Below are 25,469 nucleotides of genomic sequence, written 5' to 3'. Positions count from 1 at the left end.
ATTGTTTTTTTAGCCAATCAGTTTAATAACGACTTCAGTCAATAAGAGTGTTGACACTGCCAGCAAGAGGAAGAGGAAGAGGAAGAGTGAGAGGGACAGGCAGGTTGTGTGTCTGCAGCAGAAGCTACCCATAGGGACTATAATCCAACTGAAGAGCCAACAAGGCCTACTTTCTAATGAAGCAGAGTGTACACTGACAGTTAATAAACAGTAACCAAGGAATTTGATTGTAATAATAGCAAAAATTAATGTTGAACCCGACAGGCCACCACCGAAGAGCTGCCTGAACCCGACAGGCCACCACCGAAGAGCTGCCTGAACAAGACAGGCCACCACCGAACTGCTGCCTGAACCCGACAGGCTACCACCGAACTGCTGCCTGAACCCGACAGGCCACCACAGAAGAGCTGCCTGAACCCGACAGGCCACCACAGAAGAGCTGCCTGAACCCGACAGGCCACCACAGAAGAGCTGCCTGAACCTGACAGGCCACCACAGAAGAGCTGCCTGAACCCGACAGGCCACCACAGAAGAGCTGCCTGAACTACCAAATGGTCAGCAGTGTAATACTGACTGGACTGTGAAACTGTTGTTAGCTGTTCGGCTCCTGCACTGTGAAACCATTGTTAACTGTTTGGATTCAGGCTGCTAGACAAATTCAAGTAGGAAATATAGTTGTATTTTGAATTACCATTGTACTTAATACATTTGCTGCCAAGACAATTACTTGACCTACCTTTTATTGTGAATATACTGTAGTGGCATGAAAGTTGAGGGACATTAAGCACTTACAACTGTGAAGCAGAGCTTCCTCTACCAGCTCTGTGAGAGAAACTGCACCTCAATCCTGACCTGAACAATCCCTGTCTGTCTGCCGTCCAGTCCTGGGTCTCTCTCAAGCAGAGACTCCCAACTGAAATGTGCTGAATTGTTTTGTGATTTTGTGGTATTACATTAAATGCCCACTTTGAGATGAAACCCATTTGCCTTGAGATGGATTCCGACTCAAGGTACCCCTCTTCCTGGCTCTGTGCCGAGGTGGGGCTGATCCTGCTTTCCTTTGTGTTGCAGGATCTACACCCCCTTCCCTGAGGACACGGAGACGGTGGGACAGCGAGCACTCAACTCCATCCTCAATGCTGCCATCATGATCAGTGTGATCATCGTCATGACGCTGCTGCTGGTCGTGCTCTACAAGTACCGCTGCTACAAGGTGAGGCTCCTGGAGACACGGGCTCCATTCACACAGTTGCGCTTCTACTTTAAGAAGGTGGTTATATTTAAAATCAAGTTCGATATGCATGAAACTCTTCTTTATTGTGGTTCTTGAAATCACCAATAGGCCAGAACAGTTTCAGGAAATGAACCTTGATTTTCTTCCTAATGATTTTGAAAAACATTCTTTGAACAACTCCCGAGTTAAAGGTTTGTGAAGAAGAGACCAGCATTAGAGCGTATGAATTCCTCTGGCCCTCTTCAATTCCTCTGCAATTCCAATTGCATTACTTAAGCCATTTGCTATTTACATTCATAAACTAAAAAGATACAAAATACAAGTATTTCATATATCGTGGACCCTGACTTTGACATGATACAGGCCATTAGCCATGTTGTTTAATTCTTCTTTTAAGTGTGAATTCTAAAACGCATACATCGGGTGTGGTGGCAGAGGCAGTCATGAGTAGCTGCTGTGACCTCTCATGGAGTGGATATGGGCTTGTATCCTACAGCACCCTGTAAGATGTTCTACATAATGTGAAAATTGGCAAGTTATCAGAACCTATACAGAGTCAACATCAACATAATGTTCAGAACATAAAAAAAGCCCATGGCCCATTTTAAGGGCCCTGTATATGTATGAGCCCAGGTTTGCCCCCACAGTCGCTATTTCAATCGGAGCATCAGTGTTGTTGCTGTCAAGGTTCATTGTGAAATATGTTTGGGTTCCCAAGCCAGGATGTGTGAATACAATTAAAATGATCATGATTATGTTAAAAACAATATGAATGTGATACAGACAACTGAGGATGCTGCAGAACTGAAGTAAACACAGCAGGGTGTTCTGCAGCTCTAGAAGTGAGTGTTACATTGGTCCTTATTTTATTCAATATTTCACACCCATACTGTGTGAAACACATCTTCTATATAAGTTTACCATGGTAAATTTGCACAGGAATTTTAATTTTCAAGATAAAATCTCTTCTCATGAAAACAGCCCAATGTGGATTTATTTAACACATGTACCCACATGATTAGAAAGCTTTTGCTGCAGCTGACAATGTGCAAATTGATTTCTGAAACTAAACAAGAGAAAGAAAATGTTTGGCACTGGAATGTGGTGCTTGAATGAACTCTGAGCCTAGAGTTGTTTTGCAAAGAACAAAACTGTAGAAGATTAGGATTTTACATACAAGTGATGGACAAAAATGCAATATTTACTATGAAACTTTCACCTTTTAATGGAACTAGCATAAGGTATATTTACAGAAATTAACTTGTCTATTGCCACAGTCTTCATTTTTTCATTGTGTTTACTATGTACCATTGCCCACTTGTGCGATTTTGCTTATTTTGTACAGTATTTCTCCTAATTCCACCTCTTTTTATAGTGTGAGCACTATCTTTAAACATGCTGCTCTGCAGTGTGGTGTTTAGCATTGAGATGTTATAAGTAATAAAGTGAAGAACGTGTCAGTAGACACATTAATAAACCCTATGATAGTTACATTAAAGGTGAACCCTTCCATAGTAAATATTTCATTTCACAAAATTCTTCTAGGCGCCTGTCCTTTTCAGAGAGGAATAAAATCAATGGAAGAGTATAAAACTAACAAGAAACGAGTAACTTGCAGGAAGGAAAGTTCAAATACTTGTATTCCTCTCTTCAAAACCTGCTGGTGCAGGTAGAAGCAGAAGCATGCCTCTTTATTACACAGAGAGAGGACATGTCTGTGCGTGCAACTGAAACTACCTGGCAAACTGGTGAACCCATAAGGTCTGGGTTCTGGTGAAGTATAGGGCACAGAACGGTTGACTACATTCTTAAGTGAACCAGCTCACTCAACTGTACTTGAAACTGGGGTAGCAGAAATATCAACTAGTCAAATAGAAAAGCGAAAGTGGAAAAGTCGTAGTAATTTCATTATATTCAGTTGTTTGAATAGAAATGTTAGAAAGTCGTTGTGAAGCATGTGTTTCAGATGGGAAGAAGCGCAGTTGTGGTTGAACTGGACATAGTAAACATTAATAAGTACCGTGTTACTTAAATTTGGCGCTGTGGCGTTTATTTTAAATTAATCAAAATGACTGCTACCATACAATAAAATGGGCTTACTATGTGTGTGTGCATTAGTTTGTAATTTCCGTACTAGATTGAGATTACTATGTGTGTGTGCATTAGTTTGTAATTTCCGTGCTAGATTGAGATTATTATGTGTGTGTGTGCATTAGTTTATAATTTCCGCGCTAGATTGAGATTACTATGTGTGTGTGCATTAGTTTGTAATTTCCATGCCAGATTGAGATTACTATGTGTGTGTGCATTAGTTTGTAATTTCCATGCTAGATTGAGATTACTATGTGTGTGTGCATTAGTTTGTAATTTCTGTGCTAGATTGAGATTACTATGTGTGTGTGCATTTAGTTTGTAATTTCTGTGCTAGATTGAGATTACTATGTGTGTGTGCATTAGTTTGTAATTTACGTGCTAGATTGAGATTACTATGCGTGTGTGCATTAGTTTGTACTTTCCGTGCTAGATTGAGGCTCCCATCTCTTCAGGGTGTTACATGTACATAGTCAGTGTTGTGCGTTTATTTGTTTACTGTGTGTGTTTTTTTTAGTAGGGGGGAGAAAGGAATACCTTATTGTTTCTTTACTGGATAGTGGCGTTTATTCGAGGGCGGACGATATTATAAAGCTGATATATGACTGCTGTGTCAATACGAGGATGTCTTTTAATACGAGGGCAGCGGCAAATTGAAGTAATACAGTAGTTTTCCAGAATTCCAAGCAGTTTTAAGCTGTAGTGCACAAACAGTGTTACACAACCATACCTTCAACAAATAGAGCACCAGGCATGATTTCTTAATGGGGTGATGAGTTGACCTATTCAACTATTTCTTTAACTATTTTAGTAGCCATTCTACCCTTAGTTGAAATTTTAAAACAGCTAAAAAACATGCATCTAAGATCTAAGAACGATGACATGAGGATCGACCCACTGTGGTGCGTGCCTGTCCAGAGTGAGCTGTATTTAAAAATAACTAAACAATTTGAAGACTGCTCTCAACACACGCCCTTCCTGTTAGCCGCTAGCAAATTCCAACAGTGTGAAAAACATAATACAGAAATATGTTTAAATCAGAAGTAAATCGTCTTTACACTATCTGTGGGAGCTTGCAAAGCCAGCACTAGTATTATCATTTTATTACAATTGTTGTATATGCCCTAAAGTTGAATATATATATATATATATATATATTTTTTTTTTTAAATTATGTCTTCTGTCAAGAGGTGTGTGCCTGCTTTCTATTGTGCCTAATATTATCTTGATAATAAAACCCTTCTTTTTTACTATTCCGATAACCATAAGTTTTAATATCCATGGTTTTGTACATAGAGGATACATCATGAGTGCTGTAGTTATTACACAGACATTGTTTTGCAATAGCCCTTTGAGTATGGCTGTCCTCATGAGGTAAAGTATAACAAGTAGGTTTATATAACAAGAACAGTGTTTGTAAAAGAAAGTGTGTTTAAACCTATATTTGACAGCTGATATCACAACAACTTTCCTTGGATCAAATTCTGTATCTGCTTAACAAGGCAGTGTAGTGCAACAGCTGGTTTCAGAGACCCTGTTTAGGTAAAGAAGTTCAAGATTAATGCTGATCGGCATCAGTGAAACCAGCTGTAAATGTGTGTCATTTTAACCCTGGGTTATGTTTTGTACTTAATTATGTTTCAATTGAACACACTGTAATATATAAAACTATGGTTATTGAAATTTATGGCAACTGTCTGAATGATCTGCATGTGTCTGACGACTGCTGTTGTTCTCCTCTACAGGTGATCCACGGCTGGCTCATCATCTCTTCCCTGCTTCTGCTTTTCTTCTTCTCCTTCATCTACCTGGGGTGAGTACATCAGTCACCTGTCCACTCATTGGCTGTGCTGGCTAGGACTACATAGGTAGCTGCTTCATTGCTGGGGCAGTGACAGGATGCAGTTCTAGTGCTGGTAACCAGGCCTCACCTGCAGGGTCACAGTCCACTGCAGCAGTGCTTTATACACAGCATTGTCACAATCCACTGCAGCAGTGCTTTATACACAGCAGGGTCACAGTCCACTGCAGCAGTGCTTTATACACAGCATTGTCACAATCCACTGCAGCAGTGCTTTATACACAGCAGGGTCACAGTCCACTGCAGCAGTGATTTATATACAGCAGGGTCACAGTCCACTGCAGCAGTGCTTTATGCACAGCAGGGTCACAGTCCACTGCAGCAGTGATTTATATACAGCAGGGTCACAACCCACTGCAGCAGTGCTTTATACACAGCATTGTCACAATCCACTGCAGCAGTGCTTTATACACAGCAGAGTCACAGTCCACTGCAGCAGTGCTTTATACACAGCATTGTCACAATCCACTGCAGCAGTGCTTTATACACAGCAGGGTCACAGTCCACTACAGCAGTGCTTTATACACAGCATTGTCACAATCCACTACAGCAGTGCTTTATACACAGCAGGGTCACAATCCACTGCAGCAATGCTTTATACACAGCAGGGTCACAATCCACTGCAGCAGTGCTTTATACACAGCAGGGTTACAATCCACTGCAGCAGTGCTTTATACACAGACACTGCTCTGTTACAGAAGGAAGGTGCAAAATGCTGCAGTAAACAACATCAGTTGACCCATTTAAATGCATTTAAGCATATTCGAGCTAGCTGGAATTGGGTTTGGGAGTTTAATAGGGTAAAAGTACCCACAGGTTCAGACAAGTTGGTGCCAGTGAGTGCGGCATGTAAATGCTGCTCGTATGTATTGGGACTCAGAAAGAACCCAATAGGAAGGATCGATTCCTTGTCCATGTAAATGCAGTAAATGCCGAAGACTTGTTTTTTGTTTGTCTGAGTCGAGAAGCTCAGTCCTTGTGTAACACCCCTCCCCCTGCAGGGAAGTGTTCAAGACCTACAATGTGGGGATGGACTACATCACGCTGGCCCTGATCATCTGGAACTTCGGGGTGGTGGGGATGATCTGTATTCACTGGAAGGGGCCCCTCCACCTGCAGCAGGCCTACCTCATCATGATCAGCGCGCTCATGGCCCTGGTCTTCATCAAATACCTTCCCGAGTGGACAGCCTGGCTCATCCTCGCCGTCATCTCGGTCTACGGTGAGGCAGCCCTCGCGGCTTTATAGAGGAGAGTCCACCTTTTATGGAGGTTACCGTAGTCTAAGCACAGTGACGTGTCTGTTACACTTACGTGGGTCATTTCCAAGTGTCGTCTTGGTCAAAGCGTGTTACTGGCTGAAAGCATGTCAGTCAATAGGGGAAGGAGCAGCTGATTGGTTAATGACAGGGTGGAAGATTATAAAAGGGTGGGGACAATTTCACCCACTAGGTGACCCAGGAAGTGCATCACTATCTGAAAGCATGGCTTGCAAACAGATTTATTTTTTAACCTTGTTTGTACCAGGTATCATGTTTTAAAATGAAAATACTATAACAATAGTTTCTTTCAAAACTGCACATTTGAGACCTATACAATGAGTGAATGGTTTTAAGGAGTAATAGTTTTGGCTACAATCACTGTACACTAATACGGCTGTGTCTGTGTGTGTCGTCCATGCTTTACCATCTAACACCTCTCTCTGCTGTAATGAATGGAATAAAGAGTTAGAAATCCCTGGATGCAGTGTCTTGGTGTGGATTGATTCACAGCCAGTGACTGAACTGCTGTTCCTGTGAGCCTCTCTGGAGATGGGAGGGTAACATCTCGGAGGGTTCTTTTTGAGCTATATTTAAATTTTTTACATAAACAAGAGCACTTCAGATAGCGTGTCTTGTATACAAGCTCTTCCTGTTTGCCTGAAGCAGAATCCACAGAGACACGGGACATGTAGAACCATACAACAGAGTTCCAGCAGAGCTTGTAACTGGAAACACTTCCATTCAGTCTTTTTGTGTCAACGTATTTCCCTCAGTTTAGATCAACTGAAGACCGGTTAAGATATTTATTTCCAAGCTATTTCTGCCTGTTTACACACATTGAAAATATGCTTTAAAAAAGCTGACGGGATAATGAAACAACTGTTACGTGTACCTGCGCTATAAAAACACTGAAACACAGTGTGCCCCTACTCAAAGGCAAAGCTTAATCACCTGAGTGAAAGGAACGTGGATTTCTAAGAGACTGCACGGCGTCTGGCAGGAGTCCCTTTGCTTTTTGCTGGGTATGTTTACATTAAAGCTGTCCAGATGTAACAGAAGTGAGGACGACTGAATCACGTCCTGTATCTCTCAATCTACATTGTGTGGAATAACTTCCAGTAACAAATGTAACGTGTTATTTAAAAGTAAAGTAGATCAACTGTAGTGTTAACCGGGTTCTGTGAAACCAGGCGTTAGCCTATTATGAGTTAATAATAATAATAATAATAATAATAATAATAATAATAATAATAATAATAATAATAATAATATTAAATTTATTTTGTATAGCGCCTTTCATTAAAAGAAATCCCAAAGTGCTTTTCATTTTAAAATAAAAAAAATACATAAAACAATACAATACAAACTAGGTGCTGCAGTAAACCAAATATATAAAAATGAGTCTTGAGGCGCGGTTTAAACATAGACACAGACAGAGTCCCTGATAGACCTTGGAAGGAAGTTCTAGAGACGAGGAGCCAAGAGCAAAAGGCATGATCTCCTATATGGAGAGATTCTAAAACTGATGTTATATGGTCATGCTTTCTTTTTCATGTCAAAACTCGAGCAGCAGCAAACAAGGCATTACAGTAGTCAATTCTCAATGAAATGAAGGCATGTATCAGTTTCTCCGCATCAAACATCGACAAAGATGATCTAAGGCAAGCAATATTTCATAGATGAAAAAAGAAACTAACATGGGCCTCAGAAGACAACGTAGACTCAAATTTAACACCCAGTTTTTTTAATTCCGACGTAGGACTAATGTCAAGCCCGTCAATGATCAAACTAAAACTACCAACTTTACGCAGCTACTGCAGAGATCCCAATAGCATGAAATTCTGCTGCATCCAAGTTTTAATTTCAGTCTGGCAGTTAAGTACAGAAACAGCCAAAGCAGTATCAGGTTTAGTCTGCAAGTAGATTTGCTTGTTGTCAGCATAGCTATGAAAACTAATGCCATGATGACAAATTATTTCACAAAGAGGGAACATGTAGATACTGAATAAAAAAGGTCCCAGGACAGAGCATCAGACCTACAGCCTCCTATCCTAACAAATTGTCTTTTGTTAACAGATAGGACTTGTCACTGAAGAGCAGTGTCAAAAACACCAATGAAGTTCTCTAAATGATATACAAGAACATCATTATAACTGTCAAAAACACCAATGAAGGGGCTTCCGAGTTGCGTATCCGGTAAAGGTGCTCCGCGTGGAGTGCAGAATGTGCCATATAGCCTCAACATCGCCGTTTCGAGTCCAGGCTATTCCACTGCCAACCGTGAATGGGAGCTCCCAGGGGGCGGTGCATAATTGACCGAGCGCCGCCCAGGGGTGGGGGCTTAGGTCGGCCAGGGTGAAGGTGAGACGCTACCATCCGTTCTAAAATGTTTGCCAAAACAGGTCAATTTGAAATTGTCCTGTAGTTGTACAGCACATGAGAGTCCAAAAAAAAAAAAAAAGATATATATATATATATACAGCTCTGGAAAAAATTGAGACCACTGCAAAATTATCAGTTTCTCTGGTTTTATTATTTATAGGTATATGTTTGGGTAAAATGAACATTTTTGTTTTATTCTATAAACTACTGACAACATTTCTTCCAAATTCCAAAAAAATAATATTGTCATTTAGAGCATTTATTTGCAGAAAATGACAACTGGTCAAAATAACAAAAAAGATGCAGTGTTGTCAGACCTCAAATAATGCAAAGAAAATAAGTTCATATTCATTTTTAAACAACACAATACTAATGTTTTAACTTGGAAAGAGTTCAGAAATCAGTATTTGGTGGAATAACCCTGATTTTCAAGCACAGCTTTCATGCGTCTTGGCATGCTCTCCACCAGTCTTTCACATCGATGTTGGGTGACTTTATGCCACTCCTGGCGCAAAAATTCAAGCAACACGGCTTTGTTTGATGGCTTGTGACCATCCATCTTCCTCTTGATCACATTCCAGAGGTTTTCAATGGGGATTAGGTCTGGAGATTGGGCTGGCCATGACAGGGTCTTGATCTGGTGGTCCTCCATCCACACCTTGATTGACCTGGCTGTGTGGCATGGAGCATTGTCCTGCTGGAAAAACCAATCCTCAGAGTTGGGGAACATTGTCAGAGCAGAAGGAAGCAAGTTTTCTTCCAGGACAACCTTGTACTTGGCTTGATTCATGCCGAAGCTGCCCGATTCCAGCCTTGCTGAAGCACCCCCAGATCATCACCGATCCTCCACCACATTTCACAGTGGGTGCGAGACACTGTGGCTTGTAGGCCTCTCCAGGTCTCCGTCTAACCATTAGACGACCAGGTGTTGGGCAAAGCTAAAAATTGGACTCATCTGGGGGTGCTTCGGCAAGGCTGGAAACGGGCAGATTTGTCTTTGTGAAGGACGCATGAATCAAGCCAAGTACAAGGTTGTCCTGGAAGAAAACTTGCTTCCTTCTGCCCTGACAATGTTCCCCAACTCTGAGGATTGGCTTTTCCAGCAGGACAATGCTCCATGCCACACAGCCAGGTCAATCAAGGTTTGGATGGAGGACCACCAGATCAAGACCCTGTCATGGCCAGCACAATCTCCAGACCTGAACCCCATTGAAAACCTCTGGAATGTGATCAAGATGAAGATGGATGGTCACAAGCCATCAAACAAAGCTGAGCTTTGACAATATTGACAAAATGACAATATTTTTATTTGGAATTTGGGAGAAATGTTGTCAGTAGTTTATAGAATAAAACAAAAATGTTCATTTTACCCAAACACATACCTATAATAGTAAAACCAGAGAAACTGATAATTTTGCAGTGGTCTCTTAATTTTTTCCAGAGCTGTATGTAATTTTTAATAAAGGATTAATAGCAGCAAGTTTGAGGAGTGAGGGAACAATTCCAGATCTCAGTGATTCATTAATAATGCGAATAACAAAGGGACACATGGCTGAGAAACAAGATTTGAATAAGGAAGTGGCATAGGGTCTAAAGAACAGGTGGCAGATTTTAATTTGGCAACTAGGACCCCATTCACACTTTAATTTAAGATGACCCAGGGCTGCTTTTTCCCATAAGTAACCGCTCCAAAAAAGAAAAGGCAGCCCAGGGCCGGCCTAGATTTAGGCCACTGTTTCGATGCAGGCCTGCAATCTGCGACCAGGGCCTGCCTTTACATATATATGAACGCAAAAAAGACTTAGGGCTGCCTTTTCGTATCACATGACTAATTTGATTATTTAGCTAGCAGGGATCACAGGAATCCGTTTGCTGTGGAAAAATCAAGGAAAAATGTGGATTTTCTATGATAACCAAATCAGTGCATGTCATATATAAACATTAGCACAGGCAACATTGCTTTAAATTTACATAAACATACCTGTCTAATAAAACTGCTTCTGTTATTCAAGTTCAGTTTACTTCAGTCAGTATTCAGAGCTGTTCAAAGAAGCCGAAAGCAATAACAATCACCCCTAAAGATCAGGTCAATGAGTTTGGCAAGGACGAATTCCACGTCGATGGTAATGTGCTGTTTTGTACTTCCTTCTTGATCTACTATCAAAAATCGAAAAATGTTTAGAATGCTGTGCTCAAGATGAGATGTACATTTTGACAAATCCTTAGCAGTGATTGGTGAATTTCTCCTCCATGATTTCTAACTGTTTTTCACCAGAGGCACAGTGTGCACTGTGATTCCTGTCTGGGCCGTTATTGGATGTGAGCAGCTCTCAGGATGCAATTCAAGAACGAATTGACCATCGAAAATCCTGAAAATGTCTAAAAATAGACACTGAAAAGGGGACTAGATCAATGCTGAGAATCCAAACCCCCAGTTATAATGCATTCTCCTCCAAGCGGAGGTTTTCTTGTGCGTTGTTCTAATGCTGCTTGTTTCTCCCCCACCCCAGACCTGGTTGCAGTGCTGTGCCCCAAGGGTCCCCTGCGGATGCTGGTGGAGACGGCCCAAGAGAGGAACGAACCCATCTTCCCAGCGCTTATCTACTCCTGTGAGTCAGCAGGGCTGGGAGGAGACAGACACTCAATGGAGAGGGAATAATGGATGAGCATATTCCCTCATCTACTCCTGGGAGCGGGGGGAAAGAGGGGAGGAGAGTGGTGTGGAAAGAGGGGAGGGCAATTTTGTGTGGGAAAAAGTGGGCAGAAGTGAGAGAAACTGCCCATATAGTTATAGGAAAGTGCTTCTAGAAATGCATGTTTTCTTTCAATATTGTATATGTTGTACTTTTAAATTGATCTGTTTCAAATTTGTCTTGCTATTAAACAAATTTAGCAATGGATACAATAGTTTGAAATATGAAAACTTATTTTACAACAAGCCCTAGTCCTGGGCCTTTTCACTCTGGCTTGCAGAACAGTTCAGTTCACAATAAAGCAGAGAGATGGGGTGGAGGTTCAGTAAAGCAGAGAGATGGGGTGGAGGTTCAGTTCACAGTAAAGCAGAGAGATGGGGTGGAGGTTCAGTTCACAGTAAAGCAGAGCGATGTATGGCGGCTCAGTTCACAATAAAGCAGAGAGATGGGGTGGAGGTTCAGTAAAGCAGAGAGATGGGGTGAAGGTTGAGTTCGCAGTAAAGCAGAGAGATGGGTGGAGGTTGAGTTCACAGTAAAGCAGAGAGATGGGGTGAAGGTTGAGTTCGCAGTAAAGCAGAGAGATGGGGTGGAGGTTGAGTTCACAGTAAAGCAGAGAGATGGGTGGAGGTTCAGATCACAGTAAAGCAGAGAGATGGGGTGGAGGTTGAGTTCACAGTAAAGCAGAGAGATGGGTGGAGGTTCAGTTCACAGTAAAGCAGAGAGATGGGTGGAGGTTCAGTTCACAGTAAAGCAGAGAGATGGGTGGAGGTTCAGTTCACAGTAAAGCAGAGAGATGGGGTGGAGGTTCAGTTCACAGTAAAGCAGAGAGATGGGGTGGAGGTTCAGTTCACAGTAAAGCAGAGAGATGGGTTGAAGGTTGAGTTTGCAGTAAAGCAGAGAGATGGGTGGAGGTTCAGTTCACAGTAAAGCAGAGAGATGGGGTGAAGGTTGAGTTCGCAGTAAAGCAGAGAGATGGGGTGGAGGTTCAGATCACAGTAAAGCAGAGAGATGGGGTGGAGGTTCCGTTCACAGTAAAGCAGAGAGATGTGTGGCGGTTCAGTTCACAGTAAAGCAGAGAGATGTGTGGCGGTTCAGTTCACAGTAAAGCAGAGAGATGGGGTGGAGGTTGAGTTCACAGTAAAGCAGAGAGATGGGTGGAGGTTCAGTTCACAGTAAAGCAGAGAGATGTGTGGCGGTTCAGTTCACAGTAAAGCAGAGAGATGTGTGGCGGTTCAGTTCACAGTAAAGCAGAGAGATGGGGTGGAGGTTGAGTTCAGTAAAGCAGAGAGATGGGTGGAGGTTCAGTTCAGTAAAGCAGAGAGATGGGTGGAGGTTCAGTTCACAGTAAAGCAGAGAGATGGGGTGGAGGTTCAGTTCACAGTAAAGCAGAGAGATGTGTGGCGGTTCAGTTCACAGTAAAGCAGAGAGATGGGGTGGAGGTTCCGTTCACAGTAAAGCAGAGAGATGGGTGGAGGTTCAGTTCACAGTAAAGCAGAGAGATGGGGTGGAGGTTCAGTTCACAGTAAAGCAGAGAGATGTGTGGCGGTTCAGTTCACAGTAAAGCAGAGAGATGTGTGGCGGTTCAGTTCACAGTAAAGCAGAGAGATGGGGTGGAGGTTGAGTTCAGTAAAGCAGAGAGATGGGGTGGAGGTTCAGTTCAGTAAAGCAGAGAGATGGGTGGAGGTTCAGTTCACAGTAAAGCAGAGATGGGGTGGAGGTTCAGTTCACAGTAAAGCAGAGAGATGTGTGGCGGTTCAGTTCACAGTAAAGCAGAGAGATGGGTGGAGGTTCAGTTCACAGTAAAGCAGAGAGATGGGGTGGAGGTTCAGTTCACAGTAAAGCAGAGAGATGGGGTGGAGGTTCAGTTCACAGTAAAGCAGAGAGATGGGGTGGAGGTTCAGTTCACAGTAAAGCAGAGAGATGGGGTGGAGGTTCAGTTCACAGTAAAGCAGAGAGATGGGGTGGAGGTTCAGTTCACAGTAAAGCAGAGAGATGGGGTGGAGGTTCAGTTCAGTAAAGCAGAGAGATGTGTGGAGGTTCAGATCACAGTAAAGCAGAGAGATGGGGTGGAGGTTCAGTTCAGTAAAGCAGAGAGATGGGGTGGAGGTTCAGTTCACAGTAAAGCAGAGAGATGGGTGGAGGTTCAGTTCAGTAAAGCAGAGAGATGTGTGGAGGTTCAGATCACAGTAAAGCAGAGAGATGGGGTGGAGGTTCAGTTCAGTAAAGCAGAGAGATGGGTGGAGGTTCAGTTCACAGTAAAGCAGAGAGATGTGTGGAGGTTCAGATCACAGTAAAGCAGAGAGATGGGGTGGAGGTTCAGATCACAGTAAAGCAGAGGGATGGGGTGGAGGTTCAGTTCAGTAAAGTTGAGAGATGTGTGGAGGTGCAGATCACAGTAAAGCAGAGAGATGGGGTGGAGGTTCAGTTCAGTAAAGCAGAGAGATGGGGTGGAGGTTCAGTTCACAGTAAAGCAGAGAGATGGGGTGGAGGTTCAGTAAAGCAGAGAGATGGGGTGGAGGTGCAGATCACAGTAAAGCAGAGAGATGGGGTGGAGGTTCAGTTCAGTAAAGCAGAGAGATGGGGTGGAGGTTCAGATCACAGTAAAGCAGAGGGATGGGGTGGAGGTTCAGTTCAGTAAAGCAGAGAGATGTGTGGAGGTTCAGATCACAGTAAAGCAGAGAGATGGGGTGGAGGTTCAGTTCAGTAAAGCAGAGAGATGGGTGGAGGTTCAGATCACAGTAAAGCAGAGAGATGGGTGGTGGTTCCGTTCACAGTAAAGCAGAGAGATGGGTGGAGGTTCAGATTACAGTAAAGCAGAGAGATGGGGTGGAGGTTCCGTTCACAGTAAAGCAGAGAGATGGGTGGATGTTCCGTTCACAGTAAAGCAGAGAGGTGGGTGGAGGTTGAGATCACAGTAAAGCAGAGAGACGGGTGGAGGTTCAGATCACAGTAAAGCAGAGAGATGGGTGGTGGTTCCGTTCACAGTAAAGCAGAGAAGTGGGTGGAGGTTCAGTTCACAGTAAAGCAGAGAGATGGGTGGAGGTTCAGATCACAGTAAAGCAGAGAGATGGGGTGGAGGTTCAGTTCAGTAAAGCAGAGAGATGTGTGGCGGTTCAGTTCAGTAAAGCAGAGAGATGGGGTGGAGTTTGAGTTCACATTAAAGCAGAGAGGTTGGTGGAGGTTCAGTTCACAGTAAAGCAGAGAGATGGGTGGAGGTTCAGTTCACAGTAAAGCAGAGAGATGGGTGGAGGTTCAGATCACAGTAAAGCAGAGAGATGGGATGGAGGTTGAGTTCAGTAAAGCAGAGAGATGGGGTGGAGGTTCAGTTCAGTAAAGCAGAGAGATGGGGTGGAAGTTCAGTTCAGTAAAGCAGAGAGATGGGTGGAGATTGAGTTCACAGTAAAGCAGAGAGATGGGTGGAGGTTGAGCTCACAGTAAAGCAGAGAGATGGGGTGGAGGTTGAGTTCACAGTAAAGCAGAGAGATGGGGTGGAGGTTCCGTTCACAGTAAAGCAGAGAGATGGGTGGAGGTTCCGTTCACAGTCTATCCAGGGAGTCAGGGAGAAGCAGCCCAGTGGAAACGCTGACATACAGTGCCGCACTGACCCTACCATGTTGCTCCTCTTCCATCAGCTACAATGGTGTGGTTGGTGAACATGGCAGACACAGACGCAGAGTCACGGAAAAAGCCAGCCCTGAATTCCACTGCGCCAGAGAGGCAGGGTGAGTTCAGGCTTTACCTCCCAGTCCGAAGAGCCACCATGCGGCTGTCTGTTTCGACTGGGGAAGGTAAACGAGACAGCGTCACAAGGTTTGCAGTTTGTACTTTAAGTGATTGACAACCTGGAGGTGATACCGGAAGCTGAATTACTAATAGAAAAATGTCTTGCCTTGTTAAAAATAGATGTAAGAACTCTTTTATAATTAGGGAGTTCTGATTTATGCCCTGAATGTTTTCAAAGTAATAAAGTTATAACCTGAGTAATGTCTTCATAGTGTAGTCATCCAAATCAACATGACGGCTCAATGATCTGTTTAAGGTAGTAAGAAACGAGTGGGATAGAGGTAGAATCTCTGTAACACCACTGTTGAGCTTTTTTGAACATTATCATAATTTTAATTTAGAAAAACGTGGAGCAAATATTGCACTGGAGCAAAAAGTTTAGGTAAGCCAGCCGTTTGACTGTAATAGGACTGTAAAAGTGGGGGAAGAAATTTGTAGACTTAAGTATTTGTTGAATAAATATGACTATACTGTCGTCTTGTGGCTCCCAGCAATTTTATAGCTGCTAATGTTGGGATTACCTCGAGTAAAGGGGGTAGAATTTTCATTCTCTCTTTCTTTCTCTCCTCCCAGCTGTACCCAGCCAGTCTGTGCAGGGGCCGGATGACGGAGGCTTCACCACGGACTGGGAGATGAGGCAACAGGAGACGCTGGGGCACATGGAGTCCAGCGAGGAGACACGCAGACGGGTGCAGGAAATGCCCTCAGCACGCCCCCCTGCCATTCAGAGCGACGACTCGGAAGAGAGTGAGTATTGAGCAAGGGCTCTGGGGACACGGGGCACCTGGGACCTGGCAAAATGTACAGGAATATGGGATCAATTCAGGTGTCCATGTTACTGCCATCCTATATGAATGATGCACACCACTCTGGCCCTCAAGATCCAGTCCAGGACTGTTCCGGTTAAGTCCTAATTTAGGTTATTGACCCTTGGGCTGATCAATTAACTAAGTTTCCAGCATAGTGGAGTTGGTCCAGAATGATGCATTTGCATGCGGTTATGGTAACATTGATGATATATTTCTTTAAAGTAACATGGCTCTGTATAACTCTCTATTCACTTTGTAATGGCATGTAACTCCTGTAATTACAAAGTTCTGGAGGTGGGGGGAAGCATTAGGAACCCCCTCTGCACCATGGTAAATTTGCACTGTGGTTTTACATGTTTTTTTATTTTTTTTTATTAATATGCTTCATCATGCTTTGACTGTGTTTGGCAGTGTCCCTCAGTCTTAGGTCTCTCTCAAGCAAATGAGAGGCTGGTGAAGTTTTTGGTATTTTAATTATGTGGGTAATTTGTTTAGAAAATAATGTTTATTACATTTGTAATAATATCCCGCTGACGGGATAATGAAACAACTGGTAAGTCACGTGCACCTGCATTTTTAAAACACTGAAACACAGTGTACCCCTACTTAAAGGCAAAGCTTAATCACCTGAGTGAAAGGAACATGGACTTCTAAGAGACTGCACAGCCTGTGGCAGGAGTGCTGTGCTGTAGGGCGCCTTTGTTTTGCTGCAGCCCTGTGCTTTCTTTGGGTAACAGTTTAACAGAAATGAGGATGGCTGAACCACGGCTTGCTTGAGGAGGTGTCAGTATCTCATGATCAACACTCCCAGTGTGTGGAATAACTTCCAGTCACAAAATCCAATGCAAACTTGTTGTCTACATTAGTTGAACCATTTAAAGTCTATAATGAATAAGTAGGTCACCATGAGGTGGTTTCTCAAAAGTGCTCAGGAAGTGCTAAAAAAAAAAAAAAAAGTCTGTTTAATCGCAAGTGAAGAAGCGGTTTTCAAGATCTTAAAAAGTGAATGTACTTGGGTATGGGCACCTCCACTATATCCCCTTGCCAGGATCCCATTTGGAATAATGCTGTCTGTCTCCTTACAAGACTAAAATGAGGTGTTTTCTTTCTGTGTCTGATGCTGAGAAGTTAATTCATACTTTTAGTTTGTCTAGACTTGACTACTGCAGTGCCTTATTTGCTGATCTTTCACATTATGCTTTATCATGTTTGCAGCTTGTTAAAATGCAGCTATTCTCACCAGAACAAACAGGCTCATTTAAATCCTTTGTTGGCCATCCAGTGCGTTTTAAAATCTTACTATTGACATATAACGCACTACATGGCTTGGCACCAGATTACCAGAGAGATTCTATCCTCATATAAACCTCTGTGCACTTTAAGGTCAGCTAACGCTGGCCTTTTGTGTTTCCCAATTGTAAAATTGGAAAGGAGAACGTGCATTTAGATATAGAGCCCCCAGATTGTGGAACTCATTGCGCGTTTTTATTAGATAGTGCTTCGGTCAATAAGTCAAGATTAAAGACTTACTTTTATTGTCTAGCCTTTTTAACCTGACAAGTATATATTTTTATTTATTTTACTTGCCTTTTTTAATAATTTTGTGTTTTATCTCTTTCCCGTTTTCTTCAACTGCTAACATTTAAAATATATATATATATATATATATATATATATATATATATATATATATATATATATTATTATTATTTACCGATATTGTTATTAGTATAATTATGTATTGCTATTTTGAAATTTTTACTATTTTTTTTTTTTTTTATACTTCAGACTTTGAGTGTTAACCAACATGTAACAGCGACGTTTTGAGATACTGTGGTATGAAAGGTGCTCTATAAATAAATCAAATTGACAGAGCGCGATTCTGCTCCGTGTGCGAGTGGCAAGGGGGGAGGAGCGGTGGAGTGCTGTCTCATGGAAAGACAGTTTTAATAAGGGCAGACATTAATATATTGAAAGGCCTCAGTCCTGTTTAGATGGGATGGTGACTCAGTCGGGGAAGGGGGCTGCACTTCAGATCCCAGCTTACTAAGCAATTTGTTCAGGCTGTTCTGTAATTATGTAATTATACTAAATTAACAATTACACTCTACATCATTTTGGTTGTTCCAGCTCCATAGAACTGGTAATTAAGCATGCGGATTTGCAAATCCGTTTCTACAACGGTATCTCATAAACAGTATCAGCTTGCAACTTTCCAGTGTTTTGGAAAGTCTTCTAGCAAAATCTAACACCACTCTTCCATTACCACATTGTTCTTAACCTCTTCCACATTAGTGGTGCACAGCTGTATTCTGTGATTCTCTCAATATAGTACCATGACGAGTGGTTCCTGTAGAAATAAAGCAATTTACGGCCATATTGTTTCTAACACAGCCATGGATGGAAATAAGACTCCTATTGCATAGCAGTTTTACCCATTCCAGGTTTTACTGTAAGCTTGATTAGCCACAGTGTATAGGTAAAAAACTAATTAAACTCATAGTAAAACCAAGAATGGATCACACTTCTATGCAATTAAAGTCTTATTTCCATCCATGTGTATACAGATCTACTTCATGTTTACAAACCATTTGGTACCCTACCTATAAAACCCCTCATAAGACCAGACACTTGAAGCCCTCATAAAGCCCAGTGTAACCTGGGCATGGTTCTGCCAGGTGCGTGTGCTGACGCTGTGCTCTCTGTCTCCAGGGGGGGTGAAACTGGGTCTGGGGGATTTCATCTTCTACAGTGTGCTGGTCGGGAAGGCCTCCGCCACAGCCAGTGGGGACTGGAACACGACGCTGGCCTGCTTCGTCGCCATCCTCATCGTGAGTCCTTGTCTTCATTCTTGAAACATTAGTAGAATAGGCCCTGCTGTGTGTACCAGGTGCAAGGGAGTCCCTGTTTGTCTTTTTAAAAGTATTTTAACCACCCAGGAAAGCAGGAAGTCAGGAAAGCAAAATGCTCCACTTGCCCCGTATTAAGTGTGGATAATGAGCTAATCCGACTTGCTCTGAAGAACATGCACACCTTTAGTTACTGTTCTTTTATCCGCCACACTGGGTACACAGCAGTTACAAAATAGCAAGTGCTCCCAGAATCTAGGTGGAAGTGCCATAATCAGCAAACTGAAGCACTAGACCAGTTTATTATGTGTTTTAAGATCTGTGATATAATTACTATAGGCATGTTTATAGCCAATACCATCATCAGCTTGACTTAATTGTCTTGTTACTGTAAGGGTAATTATCACTATTTAAGGGAGCTGCTACATATTTGTAATTTCCAAGTGAAAAAACCTCTTTGAACTACAGAATTACGGTTTACCACTTGTTGGGGTTTGTTTTAATGATCTAAAAAGTTGTGGATTTAAATAACTCCACCTTTTAAAGCTAGTAATATCACATACTACTTTCCAATGTAGTTTGATTCTGTTTAGTGGTGTTATTAAAGTGCTTGCAGCTAACATAATGTTGTAATCTTTCCTCTCCAGTCTCTCTTGCAGTTTTGTTTTAAATTGTCTGGTTTTGAAAGAAACACAGGTATTTCCATTTTAAAACATGACATCTGATACTGCACTGGGTTTTAAAAAGTTACCATGGCTTTCTCTCTGGGAAACTCGTATACTAGCATGTCCTAGGTAATTTCACCTCAGCAATGTCGTCTGGGTGAAAGCATGTCAATCAACAGGGGAAGCATCTCATTGGTTATTGATGGGAACGGTCCCTGAAGGGGTGGGGACAGTTTTACACTTCTTGGTCATGCCACCTGAAAGTGCAACACTATGTGAAAGCAAGGCCTGCAAACAGAGATTTCTTTGAGTAGTGTAGTGCCAGATATCAATTTTTTTCAATGAAAATACATTGCTAAAATGTCCCATTTGAGAACTGTATAGTGAATGGATGGATTATTTTATTAGCATGGAAATTTTTTAAAGCTGCAGTCACTTTTACAACTGACAATGCAAGCAAAGCGTATAGTAGAGAAAACGTTCCCTGAAAAGAATGACAACCATTACCGAATGGGAAGAGCCTCTCTGACTGTCAATTACTGAGCATATATAAAAAAGCTGCCCTATCAGAGCCCTGCTATGAGGAGGAAGTCCCTCCCACCTCCTGCTGAAGAGGGTTGTCCTCGCAGTAGCATATCGCCAGGTCAGCTGGGGACACGACCTCGAAGGGTAATGGTTGTCATTCTTTTCAGGGAACCATGGTTATGGTAATAACCTAACATTCTCTTTCAAGTGAAATGACAACCATTACCGAATGGGAAGCTGTACCAAAGCTGTCGTGGCTCCAGATTACCGACAGTACTTCACGCCGATAGCCTCAGAGCCCTCATGACGTCTAACAGCATGCCACCTGCAGCACACTAGAGCCCAGAGAGGACCTTGCTCGGTTTGCAACATCAAGGTGGTAAAAACGCAGAAATGTGTGAATACCTGTCCAAAGCTCATCCAAGGAGGCGCCATGAAAGAGAGCCCACGAAGTCGCTTGGCCCCTGGTAGAATGGGCAGTAATGTCCCCTGGCATGGGGGAGTCCATCAGTTCATACACCAAGTGTATGGCATCTACCACCCAGTGCGCTAGACGTTGCTTCGATAGGGCTTGACCTCTAGAGCTGGACCCATAGCAGACTAACGGCTGATTGGACTGTCTCCAGGATGCTGTCCTATCCAGGTAACAGCGCAGAGCCCGGATTGGGCAAAGCATGTGCTGTCTACGGTCCCCCTCTGACTCATGCGGGGGAGGTCCGAAAGCTTCCAAAACCACTGGTTGGTTAATATGGAATGATGAGACCACCTTTGGCAAAAAGGCTAGGTTTGTTCTTAATGTTACCCGCAAGTTATTTCCAGTGAAAGCCATACAGATGTCATTGATGGACAGCGCATGAAGCTCACTTACTCTTCTGGCAGACATAAAGGCTAATAAAAACACCACTTTGAGGGAAACAGGGCGCAGCTCTACTGAAGCCATTGGCTCAAATGGGGGACCCGTAAGGACCCCCAGCTCCAGATCCCACTTAGGGACCATGCTTTTCATCGGAGGACAGGGCCTCCGAGCCCCTTTAAGAAATTGCACTGCCAGGAAGTGTGCCCCAGGGGACACAGTCTATTCTATCGTGGCACGCCGATATTGCTGCCAGATAGACCTTCAAAGTGAATGTGGATTTTCCTACATCAAACAGGTTTTGTAAGAAGGTTAGGATTGTCTCAATAGGGCAGGTCACCAGATTGGGACCCTCAGCAATGCACCAGTTTTGGAAAACTTTCCATTTATATGAATACTGGGCACTAGTGATAGACAGCTCAGTTCAACGGCCAGACGCAGAGTTGGAGCTGGGCTGGGTTCGGGTGCCATAATAAACCCTCAGCTTGGCTCAGGAGGTCCTTGCGGAACGGGAGCTGCCACGGCTGATCCAACAACATGTTGGAGAGGAGAACAAACCAGGGGCGCCTCTGCCATCTGGATGCAACCAACAAAACCTGGGCTCTGTCCACCCTGATCTTCTCTAGTGTCAGGGGTAATAGTGGTAGCGGAGTGAATGCATACAAGAGCCCCTGTGACAATGGGTGAGCTAGCATGTCTACTCCCAGGAGGGTCCAGTCTCCCTCCATAGAGAACCATAGGGGACAATGAGTGGACTCGGCTGTGGCGAAGAGGTCAACTTGTGCCGTATGAAACCTCTCCCAAATCTGTTTCACAACCTGAGGGTGCGGTCTCCACTCCGAGCTGTCTGGACCGCCTCTCGACAGGTTTGCTGCTCTGTTGTCCACACCAGGGAGGTGAACTGCCCTGATGGAACGCAAGTTTCTGTGCGTCCAAAACAGGAGTTTGTGCTCTGCGTAGTGAAGGCCTGGCGAGCGCAGGCCGCCTTGGTGGTTTATGTAGGCTACCAGTGTCGTGTTGTTCGTCCGGACCAGTACGTGTTTGTGCGCTAACCGCTGGCAAAAAGGAGATAACGCCAGGGCTACTGCTTGCAGTTCTTGGACATTTATATGCGCTTCCCATTCCAGATTGCTCCCCAGCCCAGGCTGGAGGTGTCCATAGTGACAACTTCCCTTCTGTGAGGGGAGCCGAGGGGAGATCCGACGCGCAGGTTGCCGGGGTGGAGCCACCACTCGAATGTCTCCAGGCATTGTCTGGACACTCGCACCAGCTGGTATCAATCGTGGACCGGGTGCAACTTGAGCGTATTTACCCAGGCTTGAAGCGGGCGCATTCTCAGCATCCGTAAGGGAAGGATTCTCGAGGTGGCTGCCCTCAGCCCCAACAACCTTTGAAATGTTCTGACCTCTAGAAGAGCATCCTCTCTGAATTGGGAGAGTGTGACTTCCAACGACCGAATCCTGTCTTCCAACAGTGAGGCAAGCATTCTCACAGAGTTCATTTTGATCCCCAGGACTGAGACGGTATGAAATTGCTCTTCTGTTGATGTATGGAGAGCCTTAACCTCGTCACATGACCTGTCTGGTGTGCGCCTCGGCTTGTGCTTTGGAACATGCGCAAACTAGCCAGTCATCCAGATCCGAATACCCTGCAGACCGAGTGGAGCCAGTGCTGCATCCATGCACTTTGAAAATGTGCGGGGCGCCAGCGAGAGGCCAAATGGCAGCACGCAGAATTCGTATGCGTTGCCTTGAAAGGTGAAGCGTAGATATTTTCTGTGCATGGGACAGATAGGGACATGGAAGTAAGCGTCTTGCAGGTCCATCGATGTGAACCAGTCGCCCGGCTGGATGGACTGGAGGGATATGCTGTATGGTCAACATGTTGAACTTCCTTTGTTTGAGGAATATGTTGAGGACCCTGAGGTCCAGAATAGGTCTAAAACCTCCGTCCCTCTTAAGCATCAGGAAATACGTGTCTCATAGTCGATAGCATCCAGGAGCCCTGGGTGCAGCCTTGCCATGGTTCATGTCCAGTGGTCAGTGCGGTTGTGAGGGGGGAAGGTGGTAGCCGGAGCCCCTCAGGGACGGTCTCCCTTGGGCTTGAGAGGAGGCACGTCTTTCTTAGGCCCCGGCCTCGGTCTCCAGCTGGAGAACCGGTTACCCCTGGTCGGTGGTGGTCCCTTACTGCCGGCGCTTCCTCTGCCTGCTTACTTGTCTGGGGTGGAGGGTGGCGTTCAGGCCCAGTTGCCCCTGCAGGCTAGGAAGGCCACCTAGGGTGCTGACGGTAAGCAGGAAGGCGTGAGAATTTCTACACGACCTCTGTGGCTCACATCAATGGTGTTATATGGGCATCTAACAAAGCAACCCTGTGTTATAGGGGCATCTAACAACACAACCTTCTTGGTCTCCACGACCTTGGCTTGGGTTAGCCAAAGATGTCGATGAGTGGTCACCAGCGCCGCTAGAGACCTGCCTGATGTCTGCCTGATGTCTGACGTAACTCCTCCGTCAGGTCAATCATCGCCCCCGTCACTGCCTGAAGCTCTCCCACGTCTGTCTGTTGCCCGTTCCTGCAGCCTCGCGGCTAGCTGCGACTAATAGAGCACCAGTATGGCCATTGCGTTTGCCACTTGTACTGACAACGCTGCTGACACATATGCTTTTTTGAGCATGACAGTGCCGGGTTGTCAATCGGCGTCGGCACCGAGGAACAGCACGGTCAGCATCAAGTCAATCAGCGCTGAGGACGGTTCTGACCGGTGCGCCGAGAGCCTGAGGGGTCACCCTACAACACCACAATAGCTCTAACAACAATAAATAACTACACGAGGCAGTGAAAGAGAATAATAAGCTAATCACCAATCTCTAATCAGTAGAAACTACTGACGCAAGACTAAGGCAATGAGAAATCTCAAAACACTCGATTTAGATGTAGCTTACCGTGTGTATCAATTTGTAGGTCGAAACCGTACAAATCAACCAATTTTTGGAAGAAATAAAGCACAAGGCAGTCTGTGACCTGTCTCAGTGAAGTGAGAGAGATAATGGTGATATGCTACTGGGAGGACATCCCTTTTCAGCAGGAGGTGGGAGGGACTTCCTCCTCACAGCAGGGCCCTGACAGGGCAGCTTTTTTATATATGCTCAGTGACTGACGGTCAGAGAGGCTCTTCCCATTCGGTAATGGTTGTCATTCCACTTGAAAGGAAACCCAGAAATAGTTCAATTTTGATTAAAGTTCAATTAAAACAGACTGTTTTTGCAATCTCTACTAACTGATGCTGGATCTCTGCTCCTCTTTCCCATCCAGGGCCTGTGTCTGACCCTGCTGCTCCTAGCCATCTTCAAGAAGGCTCTGCCTGCCTTGCCCATCTCTATCACCTTTGGCCTTGTCTTCTATTTTGCCACAGACAACCTGGTGCGCCCCTTCATGGACCAGCTCGCCCTTCACCAGTTCTACATCTAGCACTGGCTGTCTGGGACTCGGGGCACCTGTCCCAACCGCACACAAAACAAAAAGAAATGAATGCGATCAAGTTAAATGATGTGACACTGGAAAAGGGAGACGTTGTGTCTCCCAGTCCCCCCCTTTGTTTCCCCAATCTCTGTATTCCTGGAACTTCCTTAACTGGGAACAGTTTGTTCATCCAGTTTGGAATGGATTCAAGACTCTGTGTGCTGATCCCTCTCACCCTAAATCCTCTTTCTAATAAGCATTAAAAAATGAACTTTACACAATCAGAGCCTTTTTTTCCTGGTGCTGTTTCATGTCAAGTCTGCGTGGGAAAGGATTGGACGATGTCGGCTCTCTACACAACTGCACTTGCAGGTTCCTTGGGGCCGGGCCAGTGTAAAAGAAATATTGAGAGCCAAGGTGACTGGGAGCCTGATAGCATTAGTCCTGTTGCATTATTCCATTATATCAAGCTGGCTTAGGCTGGGGCGAGTGAGTTGTATCTGCTAAAGTGAGAAAGGGAGTTTGGGCAGAATTGCAATTGCTGTAAATAATCGACAACCTGTTTAGATTGAATTCCTGAATGCAGCTTTTGAAATATCCTGTACATATCAGGTTTTTTTTTTTCTGTGTCATAATAAAAAAAATTAAAACAAGATTTGTGAGAAGCATTTGTCATTTTTAAGATCATTTTTTCACGGATTACTTTTTTCATTTTAGTTAGCGCAATAGAAATGTACAGTGGAGAGGATTACCCAAGAAATCTATCTCAGGAGTGAAATTAAGCATTACCTCAACATACAGTAGTGTGCTTTCTGGTTATTTCATGTCTGGTAATGCATACAAAAACCTGGGGTCATGACATTTCAAGCAGGTGTTCATTTGGATACTTGTCAAAGGACCATCAAACCAGGTGTTCTTTCTTTCTTTCTCGGCTTTCCTGCATGAGCTACGCATGTAAGAACGTTCAGGGTGCAGACATGCTGGAGGACTACCCTTTCAGTTTT

At 44.0% G+C, this 25,469-nt stretch overlaps 1 protein-coding gene across 1 annotated transcript in view; it reads left to right on the top strand.

Moving 5' to 3' along the window:
* LOC121324431 (presenilin-1-like) overlaps positions 1-25,118 on the top strand; it is a 41,996-nt gene extending 16,878 nt beyond the window's left edge. Inside the window, exons 4-11 of the mRNA XM_041266296.1 lie at positions 1,072-1,213; positions 5,071-5,138; positions 6,188-6,408; positions 11,340-11,438; positions 15,155-15,244; positions 15,879-16,052; positions 18,827-18,945; positions 24,319-25,118. Of these exons, the coding sequence (XP_041122230.1) occupies positions 1,072-1,213; positions 5,071-5,138; positions 6,188-6,408; positions 11,340-11,438; positions 15,155-15,244; positions 15,879-16,052; positions 18,827-18,945; positions 24,319-24,474 (1,069 nt within the window). The 3' untranslated portion in view covers positions 24,475-25,118. The remainder of the gene's footprint in view (positions 1-1,071; positions 1,214-5,070; positions 5,139-6,187; positions 6,409-11,339; positions 11,439-15,154; positions 15,245-15,878; positions 16,053-18,826; positions 18,946-24,318) is intronic.
* Positions 25,119-25,469: the final 351 nt, after the last annotated feature.

Source organism: Polyodon spathula, chromosome 12, assembly GCF_017654505.1.
Source record: "Polyodon spathula isolate WHYD16114869_AA chromosome 12, ASM1765450v1, whole genome shotgun sequence".
NCBI classification, from domain to species: domain Eukaryota; kingdom Metazoa; phylum Chordata; class Actinopteri; order Acipenseriformes; family Polyodontidae; genus Polyodon; species Polyodon spathula.
This window is presented reverse-complemented; position numbering and strand designations above follow the sequence as displayed.